Raw genomic sequence first — 14177 nt, 5'->3', positions numbered from 1 at the left:
AGAAGAAAGGAAGTGGTTTTCCATTTTAGCAATAAAGCCCCCCGCACCATGGGTAGATGTGTGGATTTAAAAAAAAAAAAAAAAAAAAAAAAAAACTCTAAAGAAATGAGGTCATTTTGGGGAAAGGGTATGAGTGACAAAACTCCCCAGTAACTTTTTCCTCCATTGCTGGAGGTGGGAGAGGATTAGACGTGTTTTACCAAAAGCCCAGTGGGCAAATCAAGAGGTAAGACCTCTCCTTGACTGACATGGCAGAGGTGGCTTCTCTCTATGGGGGGGTTCCTCCACGAAGGAAGATGCTGTATCCTCCTCCTTCCCTTTCTGCTTGCTTTGATGGTGAGTAGAAATAGGCTTGTTTGTCAGCACCTTGTTATAAATTCTGGGTTCAGTGAGAGGAACCCAGGTTTGGCTGATCTCCCCAAAATACCACTTTGATTGTATAATTCCCTTGCTCAAAAACCATCACTAACTCTCTCCTTCTCTGGTATGAATTTTAAACTCTTTTCTCTGGTCTTCCACAGTCAGACCCAAGCTCAGTGTCCTGCCTCGTCTCTTTTCATTCTTCTGGGTAAGTCTCCAAAGTGGGGTGCAAGTGCTAAGGGGAAATATAAGCAACACCATTGGAGCACTGTTAGATTACAGTAGAGATTCCCTTAATGTTTATTTCTGCCTAAAAGAGGAATAGGAAAGAAATTCAGCTTTGCTAATATTTAATATAGGGGGTGGCCGTGGGACCTTTGGTCTGTACATTAGGCTGTCACGTGTCACAAGAGTGTCCCATGCATCTCCATGGGTAAACGGCCTGACAGTGTGGGGGCCTCACTAATTCATTCACTCCCCAGTTTTCCTGTTCTGCCTTAAGTGGATTTACAGATTATATTATTTAGTTTAACTAAATTAACTCTCACAAAAGGACAAGTGGCTTAAAGAGATTGCTACAAAGAAACCATGGGTTGAAGAGAAGGCTGGTAATCCAAGCACATGCAAACAGGAAGAAAACAGCCGAGCTGACCCTTTTCAAGCCATAGGAGGGAATAAAAACAGTGATAATGGAATCATTTCTGATGAGAAGTCAACAAAATAATTAACAGCCAAGCAGACTGTTTGAAAGAGATTACACCCATATCATTAGCGATGATACTAATCCTAAATAGGCGTTCTGCCTTAAGCTATTACCTAATGATATTTTAAGACAATCATGTTTAGGGAGTTATTAAAATGTGGTTTCATTTTCACCTACTCTTTTTAACATTTTGGTTCTGCAGTGCATGTATTTAATTTATAAGTAAAGAAGTATGCATGTTATTAGGGATGTCTGCCCAGAATATTTCACTCAGGTGGTAGTAGGATTAGGGAAGTTTGGAGTCCACTGTTACAGATAAGCCCAACTGCTTGACACACCATACTGCAAACACAAGACTAGCATTCCCACCAGGTCAGTACCACCTTCCTGCTGTGCCCTCCTCCTCCTTGCTTGTACCTACCTCAAGAGGCCCAGTTTCAAATCCTATTTCCAGAACATCTTCCCTGGAGACCTGAAACTGAAAACACTCTTCTGCCTCAGCTCTCACTTGCTGCCTCACATTGGCGACTAAGCTGATTGGTGAACGTATTAAAGAATGCTCATGTTGTTACAGGAGAATGGTCACAAAATTTCAGTGGTTTTGTGCAACAAGAGTTTATTTCTTCTCATGTCTGTCACGTCTTGAGCTAATTGCTTTGATCTTATAGCTGTGTCTTCTGAGCCATGTGACGTATGGTTACCAGACTGGAGAAGCAAAGATAGAAGCGTCTGTCAGTCTATTAACCCCCATGCCCAGTAGCGACACAGGAAGTTCACTTACACTTCATTGGCCAGCACTAGTCACATGGCTCTAAGCTCACTGCAGAGGAGGCTAGGAAATGAAGAGGAGCTTGTAGATATTCGCTGGGTGCTAGTGAATTTATGTCCCAAATGTTGCTTTAAGCTCCTAAGGACTGAATCCTTCTTCTACTCACAGTGCCTTGCATACTGTGTTGTATGTGGTCAAGTATAGCAATATTTTTTTCTTCCCAATAATATTAATAATTAAAAGTCACAGCCCACATCTTTTTGTTAATAGAAGACTCAAACAGAAAATCTGGATGAGGAATAAGGTAAAATATACTTAGAGGCTGGCCAGAGCATGGCTCATACTTAAAAACATCAAACTGTTGCTTTTTTCTCCCCTATTTGACATCAGAGTGTGCTAGGTAGATGTTCCAGGTACTAGTCTAGAACTTCGCTGTCTCATTTGGCAACCACTCACCCTATATGGCTATTTAAATTAAATTTAAAGAAAATTTAAAATTCAGGGTCATAGTCACATTAGCTACATTTTGAGAATTTAATAGCCATGAGTGGCTCGTGTTTTAAACAGCACAAATATAGAACATTTCCATCATTGCAGAAAATTCTACCGAAGAGGCTTGTGCAGTGAACAATACGAGATTTTTATAGATTAGAATGTAGATGATGAAATGATAAAAATGATCACACAGAAAGTTACTGTGATAGATAATGATCCAGGTAACATTATTGTTAGGTACAAGGAAGCAAATTAGGAAACATTCTAAAATTGGCTCTAAAACGATTTCTAGCCTGTTGGTTAATGTGGTTCCAAAAGCAGTTTGCTAGGAGGTAGTGTCAGGCTAGTACAAGGAGCACTGGACTAGGAGTGGGAAGACCTGACTTGTACCCTGAACTCTCCCTTCTGAATTAGCTGGGAGACCTTCTACAAATCACTTAGATTCATTCAGCCTTGACCCATCATTCATAACGCTCAAAACACATTAGGCATTACTCTAGGATACTTTATTTTCTCTGAGGTCCCTCCTAATTAAAAAAAAAATTGTTTTATTTAGGTCTGTGTGTCAAGTACACCTTTTAAAGTAAAAATGACCTTTGTTTTTTTGTATGTATTTAAAGATATACAACCTGATGTTTTGATAAACTTTGTTTTTTCAGAGGCAGGGCGTTGCTTGTTGCCCAGGCTGGAAGGCAGTGTAGTGTACATCATAGCTCACTGTAGCCTCAAACTCCTGCGCTCAAGTGATCCTCCTGCCTCAGCCTTGTCAGCAAACCTGTTTCTTAATTCCTTTGCCTAAGTCTATCTATACTCACATACTCAGCCCTCTGAAAGTTAAATTCATTTTTTTCCCCAATATTTGCCTCAAAGCCTCTCTTCTGTACAGGAGTACCACCCTCTTTCTTGAGATGGGGGCTGCCAACACTTGTACCCCAGACACTTGGCATCACCTTCTAGGAGCAAAGCTTTCCCTGCCTTTAAGACAACTGGGGAAGGTAAATCTTGTTCTACAAAATTGGGAGCATGCAAAAAATAAAAAAAGCAACTTGGAGCAGGATTTTTTCTTTTTTATGGGGCTAACCCCTCTCAACCAATGGAACAAAAGAATTTGTCAGATCGTATTCTTGCCACTAGAAGAATGTTTTTAAGAAAGTCTCTTTGTGCTGTCTGCTACATCACACTCTCCCCTATTCAGCTCACCTTTGTTATTGGTCTTAGGACATCCAAAGGGCATGTTTTGTGTTTTAGATCATAGAAGCTTCCCTTTCTGAGACAGCTGCTGTGACATGGGTGTCCGGAGGATGAGCGGAGGCTTTTTTTTTTTTGTGGTGTTGTCTCACTGTTGGTCCAGTTAGTCAGCCAGCCCTCTAGGGAGGAAGTAGAGCTGGCCTCCTCCTGATGATCGACTCTCAGTTGTTTGTAATTTTCTCAAAAAACAAATACTCTAAGGCTACAGTTTCTCAGCATTGGTCTTAACCCCAGAGTGTGTTTTGTTGTTGTTTTTAGAACATTTCAAAAACATCTGTTTGGAGGAGATTATTTTGGTGGGGAATATGTATGTCAGCAGTTAAATGTCTCAGACCCATTTTCTTTCTTTTTTTGTGTCGAAATAACCCTTTAAAATGTCAAGTACCTAGGCTTCAATAAGAAATCAAAGGATTTTGATTTTTTTTTTATTTATCCCCTTTTCCTCAGAAAATGCCAAAGGAAAATAAGAAGGATCTAGATATATTTTTCATTGCCAAGAAAGATAATAGGCCTTACTGTTGCCTTTGCCCAATTTTGAAATTGTACCTTGTTCATTTCACAATGGGACAATGTTACGCTGCAATTAGGTTCTCCAACTTAAGCCTTACTTGTCTTTTTCCCCTGAACATTAAAGTTCATAGATAACCGAATCTCTAGTATTATCTTTCTAGACCAAACTCACTAGCTAACTTGGTTCAAAAAGTAACTCAGTTTCCCCAGATACTAAATAAAATGCATCATACCTCCAGTGGCCAATCCCCCAATCTCCCCCTCAACATAGCCATATTTTTTGGTCACAGTTCTGCTTTTACATGAGTAAGACCCCACAGATCCCGTTTTGGGGTCCTTAAAATGGTACTTCTTACAACTCTGTTGTGGGGATTAATGGGTTAACTCCTTACTCCCTCTCATTCCCCGGTACATTCTTCTCTCCTTGTTGTTTTTGAAGCAGGATGGCGGCTGGCGCAGTGACAGGGTCTGTTTCCATTTTGAACCTTATAAATTACGGAGGGTGCAGAAGTAACAGGAGTTGCTTGGCTGATCCTCGTTAAGCAGGAGGGGGTCTGGGCTGAATTTCCTCAGTAAAATCTTTGTTGCTTTTACAACCCAAACACCTCTGGAGCCACACTGTACTCACATAAGAAACAGCCCTCCCGTTCCTCTTCTGCTTGTCCTCTTTTGCCCTTCATTACCTTACGTTCATTTTCTGTCTCCCTACATCCCTTCTTTCCTTCCATCCTCCCTCCTTCCCTTCCTCCCTTCCCTCCTTGGGGCATGGAAGGAACACTTGCTCTCAATTTCCTTAAGGGGCTGGGGAAATTAGGGCATGACTTGAACAAGTGAGTTCCCTAAAACCAAGAATGGGAACTCATGCAATGTTCTATATACCTTATCTCATTGGGGAAAAGCAAATTAGAGAATTAAAGCAAGTATCTGGAAAATTGAGAGGAACCCAAAAGCTTACTTTTTGCTATAAACTTTCCCTCTAGAAATCACTGTTAAAATGCCCCACTGTTCTACATCATACTATTCCAACTCTGTTTGCTAAACACCCACTGGATACAGAACCATGACAGGAAAAAAAAAAAAAAAATGGGGAAAAGGCTGCTATTGTGATTTAAAGCACGGAGTTCTGGAATCAGCCCATGCTGGGTTTTAGTCCAGGCCTACTGTTAAGCAATCCTGGGCAAGTTAACTTCTGGAACTCAGTTTTCTCACCTGTAAAATGGGGATCTAAGTCCTCACGTTGTATAAGAGCTTAGCGAGCATCTGGAAAAGCGGCGGGCACCCCCAGCTCTCCACCACCACAGCCCCTCCCAGTTGTACTCACATCCTTTGCAGCTTTCGTGAATTTTACTTTGCCAATAACATAACCCTTTGATTTACTGGATTGTTTGAAAAAGAGCAAAAGCTCTTTCTCTACACCAATGGGAAATTATCTTAACTTGCCAGGAAATGACTTTTGAAAAACTTCTTTAAAAATGTCCTTTCAAATCCCTTTTAGAAAATGTCCCCTTGTTCTGTCTCAGAATAGCGCTGAAGTCTTGTAAGTCCTCTGATGTCGAAGTCCTGAGGCAAAGGGAGAAAATACAAACCAATGGGAAAGAACTCTTAGGGTGGGGAGTTGGGGAGAGATAGCATGGGGAGAAATGCCAGATATAGGTGAAGGGGAGGAAGGCAGCAAATCACACTGCCATGTATGTACCTATGCAACTATCTTGCATGTTCTTCACATGTACCCCAAAACCTAAAATGCAAAAAAAAAAAAAAAAACTTCTGAGCAGTCACAGAATGCTAGGGGTCGGGGTCCTCCCTCTGGTTTGGAGGGCTGCTCACTGGGCAGTGTGGATCTAGGCCTCTTCACTCCCTCAGCAGGCAGGCAGAAAACCAAAGGACCACAGGTCTTGGGGAAGGGACAGGTATAGGTGAATTCCAAGCACTTCCCAGCACAGAGCAGCAGTCCCGTGTCAGACGTGTTGGGTGTCTCCTTTCTTTTCAGCAGACTGTGCAGGCATCCTGAACTCCAGGACTGGCCAGCACAACACATCTCTCAGTTGAGAAGCTTAACTTCTCTTGAGTTTTCAATGGTGACTGTAAATCTTTGAGAGAGTTCCGATTAGGTAACTTGGTCTAGAGGAATTAACATTTTGAATATATGTGACACTCCTATAAATATACTATTAATATTGCCACAGGTGAATGATCCACTGTGCAGATCACTGGAATGTTGCCTTCAACATTATCTGAACTCATCCCAAGGCCTCCCTGTCTAATAAGGCTGTTGATACCCTGTCCTTATTTGCTAATGTTCTATAAACCCATCAGTGAAAAGCACATAAGCAGAATCTTGGTTTTGGCTGTAACAGAAGTGTGTGTTTGTTAGAATATACACTTGCCCGTGTGATTTTGATAAATCTTGTAAGGACCATAGCTTAAGAAAGGCATACAAAATAGCGCCTTCTGGAATGGGAGATGGCACTGTTCCAGGCAGAGAGGGTGGCTGATAGCTGAAGTGTGTTATCAGACGGCTGGAGGTGCACTGTGGTCTGAGCCTCAAAGCAGTGTTGTTCTGGGTGGAGAGACATGTTGGGTAATCAAGAGCATAGATTTTGTAGAGATGGAAAAGCTCCAAATTTCTAGCACCAGGAGCAGAGAGAAGTGGGAGCCAGTGAGGGAAATGAAAACAAGGCTGTATGTCCTCAGAAAGTGAGGAATCTTGGCTGGCTTATGACTTTGGGCTGTGTTCGTTCCTGTGGGAGTAGACGTTATGAACAAGCTGAGGAGAGTAGGGTGATTGCAGAAACACAAGGGAGCTCACAGGGATGTAGGCACAGATCTAGGGTGAGGAGAATCAAAGCAGGAAATCCTTCACGAGCCACTGAGACTTTAGGATTCATCCACTTAGTAGCATCCCCTGCATGGGCGTTCAGTGTCCATCACACATGGCACTGCTGTCCTGTGATAGTCTACACTAGCCACATGGCTTGGCACATGGCTGTGACCAGCTGGCCTTTTGCAAGCAAAGAATAAGAATAGTCTCATCTGTTCTAGCATCTGTGCCTGATAGTTACTGTCCTGTGCCATGGACATGGCGGCAAGCCTCAGCCTCTCTCTATCCTCTGCCCCTCATCCTGTTGCTGTCCATCCACTGGGCAAGACTCCAGCATTCTTACTACAATAAAATCACCTTCTAGCTAGAGAAAGAGCTCAAGGGGGCAACTTACAAAAAGCTTCTTTTAGATGAGAAATGGCATGGTAGTGTTCTTTGGTCTTCCAACAGCATGACTAGGTCTGTACTTTGAATGTTACCAACAGGGAGCAAGGGACAAAGCCAGGCCCCATGGCTACCACAGGTGCACCCCAGGCATCCTCATCATGGCCATTGTTCTTCCTTTCTCTCTTACAGCAGAGTGTTGCCGGGGACAGCAGTATCTCTTTGTGTGACCGTGACGGCTTATGGGACGTTGGCTTCAGACCTTTTGTGATACACCATGCTGCATGGGATGATGACGTGGAAAGGAACGAGGCCTGAGGTCACACTGGCTTGCCTCCTCTTAGCCACAGCAGGGTGCCTTGCTGACTTGAGTGAGTGCTTTCCTTCCTTTTTCCTGTCCTTAGAGTCTAATGGAAACATTCAGCATCCTACAATAACTCTTTAAAAAGGCCTTCTCTACCTGGATTTCAAAGAATACTTTATTCTCATTGGCCTTCAGGGACATAAGAATACAAGCTGAGCCATGATCACAACGATGTCATATTGGTTTCAGTTTGGCATTTGACTCATTTCAAAGCTATGCCAAAGGAGGAGAAGTAATAATAACTGCTTTTTATTGTGCACTTGACACGGCAGGCCATTTACACACATTGTGTGGAAGCCTCATGACAGCCCTGTGAGGAAAGCATTATTAGCTTCATTTTACAGGTAAGAAACTGACACTTCACAAGGCTAGAGTCATATGGCTTAGAAGTAGTGGCACTGGGATGAGACTCGGGTCTGTCCAAATGCAAAGCCCAAGCTCTTGCCTTTACAGTACGTTCTCACTCCAGGCCTACTCTCTGGGGACAAAGGCAGGTTGCAAAATGGACAGGAGCAGTAGAGTTGGAGAAAGACCAACTCCCCTGGTGGCCAATTCTGGAAGACTTCCTGGGTGCAGTGCTTCTAAAAACGTGGTATTGTCTTCTTGGGGGCATCTGTTCATTGCTGCATCCTTGTTCTTCCTCCAGATGATGTCCCTCAGGTCACCGTCCAGCCCGCGTCCACTGTCCAGAAGCCCGGAGGCACTGTGATCCTGGGCTGCGTGGTGGAACCCCCAAGGATGAATGTAACCTGGCGCCTGAATGGGAAGGAGCTGAGTGGCTCGGATGATGCTCTGGGTGTCCTCATCACCCACGGGACCCTCGTCATCACTGCTCTTAACAACCACACTGTGGGACGGTACCAGTGTGTGGCCCGGATGCCTGCAGGAGCTGTGGCCAGCGTACCAGCCACTGTGACACTAGCCAGTGAGTCTGCTCCTTTGCTGCCCTCCCATGATGCAGTCGATCCTTGCGTCTCCCACCCCAAAGCCCCCACCATTCATGCTGCCTCTTACTAGTCTTAGCATACAAGGGCCCTTAACTGCTGAAATTTCAAATCAGAACGGTGGCTGCCTAGTAATACCCAGTGATGGGGGACCGCTGTGCCCTTGGGAAACCTTACTCTGAATAGGGGCTGTATCTGGAGTGAGTGTCTACAGAGAGGGGAATTGGTCAGTGCTCTTGACATGGCAGAACTATTTCATGGGCCCCAGAGCAGGGCCATGCCGTGCCTTCTTAGCTGGTCATCCTGTGGCTGTAGGTGTCCTGTACCAACTGCTTACCACCCCTTCCAGACCCTCACTCCACTCTCATCACCATTACAGTCGGAGCAGGGAGAGACAGGATGCCAAGAGACGTGGGCATGGCCATGTGTAGTCTGGCAGAGCCCGCCCAGTCCATACGTAGCCTCCTGTCTCTCTCTGAGGGACAAGCATAGGCCAAAAGCCTGGAATATGAATACTAGAACATAATGAAAAGGAAACTGTGTGGCAAAGGGATAAAGGAATGCAGAGAAAAGAAACAAGGAAGAGATGAGGTGACGGTTTGGACCAAGGAAAATGCCAAGCGTATAAAATGTTCATACTACCTCCTATTTTCTGGTTTTCCATTCTTTTATTTATGTGTTACAGTCAGTATAGGACAGTTTATTAAAATCATTATGTCTGCAGACATTCCACTTGTGACATAGAAATTGTGTTACCTCTGACCTCTATTTTTTCCTGTTACCATGACAAGGAACATAGGTCCTCAGACCAGCATGTGGAAACCAAGGGCCAAATGGCTTCTAAGGTCCCTTACAAGACAGGTGTTTCTTTATTCTACCTTATGAGGACCCATTGCCTGAGGCGAGATCGAAGTGAGTAAACAGGCATCCTGCCTTTGCATATGACCCCCACGTGGTGTGCTATGTCCTAGGCACAACACATACAGTATCTGATTTTTTACTCATTGTACGTATGGGCACATGAGACTTGATGGATTAAATACACCACTGAAGGCTGGAGAGCAGCCCTGACACCCATTCTTCTGTGCTGAGCCTGTGGCAAGGAAACTTAAAGAATTGCCTCCAATTTGGCCCCTTGCCCGGGGCCTGAGGTGTAGAAAATAGAGGAACTTGTTGAGACTTTAATGGTATTTAGATTTAAACTTTGTGAAGATTTCCAGGGCTTGTTCCCTCATTACTCAGCAGCACCTCCTTATCCATGAAAGCCCTGCTTTGGGCGTCCAGGTCACCATCATCATCATCGCCCTCGTGGGTGATGTGGTTCCAGGAGGGTGGCAGTGCTACGTCATGGGGTTACCTAAGGCAGCAAACTTTTGAAATGCCTTCTCTATCCAAGTCACCTGGGGTCCCTGGGCTGTGTGAAGCTTGAGTCCTGGGAAGAGGGCAGGGAGGGAGGGAGAAGTAGTAAGGGAATAGAGGAAAGACCCTATATGCCCTCTGTCCCCCGATCCCTGGAGGAGCTTCACTCCACGAGGCAGTGCAATGGAGGCTGCCGGCAGCAGGATTCCTCTTTTCTTGGGAAAGTCACGCAGCCCTGCCCTTTTCTCAGAGGGAAGGCAGCTGTCTCCCTGAGCAGCCAGGCTGACTCTGGGCCGCACCTCGGAGCCCCCCTCACAATGGAGCCACTCCTCTTTGTGGCCGAAGGAGCACCCATGGAATCTGAGTGCCTGGCCTCTGGGAAACAGCCTGTGAGGGCTCAGGGTGAGAGGCAGGCCATGGGTGGCCAGGGGGGCCTCCTTTCCGGCTGTGCTTGTTGGGTGAGGGCTGCTAGGAGGCTTAGGTGAGGTGGTAGAGGGTGGGGAGGGGTCATCTCATCACATCAAGAAGGGCTGAGGTCAGAACTATACTTCCTATCATTATATTCTTTCCGCCTCCACCTTCATATTTTCAAATTATAATGCATTATATAATGTTTAGGATATATAGAATTAATCTGTCCTAAACCTGCTATCTTCATATAACCACCACTGTCATTTTGGAGTATAACCTTCCAGTGTTTATCCCTGCTCATATTTTTATATTGTAAAGATACAACGAATATATAGTTTCTATTCTTTTTTGCCTGTTGATGTTGTATGATAAGCATTCTCTGTTGGCCATATGACCATGTTTACTTTTTTTATTGAGTATAAAATGCACACAAGGCCTGGCATACAGAGATCAGAGGTAATTATTACAATATGGCTTAGACTTGCAATCACAGCGCTTCGGGAGTCTGAAGCAGGAGGATCATTTGAACTTGGGAGTTTCAGAGCAGCCCAGGAACAAAGAATTTTTCTACCAGTTTTTTTTCTTTTAAATTGCCAGGTGTAGTGGTGTGCACTTGTAGTGTTAGCTGTTTCGGAGGTGGGAAGACTGCTTGAGCCCAGGAGGCTGAGGCTGGGAGGCTGGGGTGAGCCAGCCTCTTACAAATGAGATGTGCCCTTTTTTAGAGACCTTGTCTCCAACCGACGCATTTTTTTTCATGTATGTCCACCCAGGTAACTACCCCCCACATCCCCACACGCCCCTTCCTAGTTAATCCACCCTCCCAGCCCCTACCAGTACTTAAGATTATAATGACCAATAGTCCTAGAACATCCCCTACCTTCCCTTTTCCTGTCCCTGGGCAATTAGGGCGCTTCCATTTGTCATTACAAATGAGATAGGCCTTTTAGCAATGCGTGTGCCCTTAAAGAACAACACTGTGCATCCAACAGGGAGGTTTCATCTGCAAACAGGCAGCATGAGTCTGGAGACTCAAGACCATAACCAGTCATTTGGCCTAATTAGGAGCCAGGCTGAACCTTTTATTGTTTGGAAAAGGGAGAGTTGGAGAGTGGAAGATTTATCTTGGAGCTGTCCTTCTGCTTCAAGGTGTATCTGTGTGAGGAGAGACAATTTATTAGCTTTCATTTAAAAATATTCCTGGCCGCTTCTGTCTCTAGTGCTTGAGGGGATCTGTGGTTGGCAGAAAGGACAAAGGGAAGTGTTTGGTTGCAACCCAAGAAGGCACAGTGAGAGAAGGACCTTGTGCAGAAGCTGGGCTGGTCTCATTTGAAAGCCAAGAACTATTGGCTTGTCATTTAGACATGAATCAGAAGGCGAAATGTTTGGGCCTGACTAGAAGGAAGAAATGCTGAAAGTTGAGAGAGCAGGCATGGGGGGCTGTGTCATGGGGCAGAGGGAGTTGGTGGAGTGGAACTGCAAAGCTTGGAGGAGGCAGCGACGAGGTGGCAGGAAGGCGGGTGGGGGCAAGAGAAAGGGGTGCTGTCTTTGGGTTAATGCCATTGGGGGATCTGGCCCAGATGCAGCAGTAGATTAAGTTTCTGAAAGCACATTCCTGAGCAGAATAGGGGCTGTGTTTTGCTGGTTGGCTGATGTATGAGCGAAGCCGGGTGGTAGACGGGATTACCGAAGGCACGGTCTGCATTTAGAGGAAAGGCTGGGCAGCGGCATGCCAGTGCACACGCGTGCACACCCACACACACTCAGCATGTTAGGCTTGCTTTTCCTCTGGCCTCTTCCCTATGCTTTCCTGTGTTCATCCTCGCACAGAGCAGCTGCTGTCTGGCCTACCTGGCAAGATGCCGCCTCCTGCGTCCAGCCTCTAGAAATCACTGGGAGCTATAGGTGATGGGGCCTAGGACCTGGTTTTGAGGATTCAGGGGTGGAGAGGAGGTCTCTAGTGGAAGAATTTTTCTGGTGCAATGTTGGGAGCTGGGGGGGGTCCACTTGGACTTCACTCTGTCCAAGTGACATTATCTTTTGATTTTCAGTAAAATGGGGTCAGAAGTCGACTCACCTGAAGAGTCTCACCTGTGCACGCCCCTGCCACCCCAGGCTGTCCTGGCCACGTCGATAATGGCTGCAGCACGCTCTGTGGAGGTGCCCATCTCACTCTCCTCTGTGAAGGGTGTTTTCTTTCCTATTTAACCTAAATTTAAAAAAAAAAAAATCAGTCTCTCTTGCTGTTGATACCCAGCTTCAGATCATCTTGTCTAATTCTTGCTTTTTGAAATGCGTTTAACTAGGTACTCCTTCCTTTCCCTTCCCTTTCTTTTCACAAGCCTCACACCAGGCAGCCAACTGCTCTACACAGCTCAGCTGTTCCCAGCCTGCCCCTGAACCAGCAGCAGCCCCTGCCAGTGGGCACTCCACTCCTTCCTACCGGACGCTGAGTTCCACCTCAGGCCTGTTCTCAACACGGCATGGCAAGGAGTCCCAGCCGACTCACCAGAGCTGGCAGTGGGAAAGCTGTTCTCAACCTTTTACCTCTAACAGTCAACCATTCGTAATTCTTTATTTTTAACTTTAAAATTTTTTTTTGATAATTCTTCCAATTCTCCCATCATCCCTAGGTCCCACTGGTAAATGAAAATAGGTGGTACCTAGGTAGCTACCTATAATTCTAAACTCGGGCATTTCAGTCCGCAAGTTCATGTGAAGTCTTAAGTTGCAGCTGGTATAATTGCGAACAGATTGGTCACTGCTCCTTAAGGCCTCCGAGTACTGAGACCAGGCATATACTGAATGGTCCTGTCTCTGGAGTCAGAGATCGGCAGGAAAGGTGGCTGACAAGGGAGGAAGGAGTCCTCCTCAGCACTCATCCTCATGACTCTGTGACTTTGAGAAGATGTCCAAAGTGACCAGGGACCCTTTGTTACCATAATTTAATTTAACCCATGAATAAAATGAAGAGCCAACTGATATAGTGGCAAAAAAATTATAAAAAATGTATTAAATTCTGGGTTTAAGCCTTAGCTCTGCCACTTAAGTGTTACATGACTTTGAGCAAATCAGTTGGTCTTTAGAATGCCACAGCTGTGAAATGAAAGCAATAATTACATCACCAGTCTCGTGGATTTTTTTGAGGATAACTGGGAGAATGTACGATGTTAGTATTTGGGAGCATTTTAGAAATCTCAGACTATATTTGTTCACCCCTGTGGCCGGCACACGTTTCTGGAGTGTCTCCTTTCTGGAGGCTCTGAACCCTGTGTCCAGCCCTGTGCTGCCCAGCTCCATCCTGGGAGTGACCCTTAGGAAGACGGTCCAGAGGGTGGCAGAGCTTCCAATCAAAACCAGAACAAGTAGAGGACAGGCTTGTTATAAAGAGAACTAACCCACGTCCTGTGACTTTCTTAGTTCCTTATGTACATGTGTTCTCTATCCCAGATTCCTACCTCCAGCCGCCTTCATGAGCAGCCACAGTATCACGGTGCGTTGTCAGTGTAGCCTGCAGACCTGCTCATTAATGCCCCTGGGGGTTCACTGCTGCCCCATCCAGACAGCTGTGGTTTTGCACTGACAGTCTGGGCTGACCCTGGCCTTCAGCATGGTGAATTCTACAGACAGAAGCCATGTCTCTTAGCTCAGCTCCCCTAACCTCTAATTCCCGTCATGCACTTCACTAAGGTCATCTGGGTTCTGACTGTGAACCAGAATAGTCCATAGTCCATTAGGGACCATTGTAGACATTTCTTTCTTTTTTTTTTTTTTTTTTTTTTTTTTTTTTTTTTTTTTTTTTTTTTTTTTTT

At 45.2% G+C, this 14177-nt stretch overlaps 1 protein-coding gene across 7 annotated transcripts in view; it reads left to right on the top strand.

The window, feature by feature from the left end:
- BOC (BOC cell adhesion associated, oncogene regulated) overlaps positions 1-14177 on the top strand; it is a 75822-nt gene that overhangs the window by 31487 nt on the left and 30158 nt on the right. For all 7 annotated transcript variants that reach the window (XR_005203288.1, XM_017547766.2, XM_017547764.2 and 4 more), the window contains exons 3-4: positions 7483-7661; positions 8301-8579. Coding sequence is in view for 6 of the 7 variants with exons in the window: in XM_017547766.2 (XP_017403255.1) it covers positions 7568-7661; positions 8301-8579 (373 nt within the window). In the remaining variant the exon portion in view is untranslated. The remainder of the gene's footprint in view (positions 1-7482; positions 7662-8300; positions 8580-14177) is intronic.

This window comes from Cebus imitator, unplaced genomic scaffold (genome assembly GCF_001604975.1).
Source record: "Cebus imitator isolate Cc_AM_T3 unplaced genomic scaffold, Cebus_imitator-1.0 Scaffold201, whole genome shotgun sequence".
NCBI lineage: Eukaryota > Metazoa > Chordata > Mammalia > Primates > Cebidae > Cebus > Cebus imitator.
This window is presented reverse-complemented; position numbering and strand designations above follow the sequence as displayed.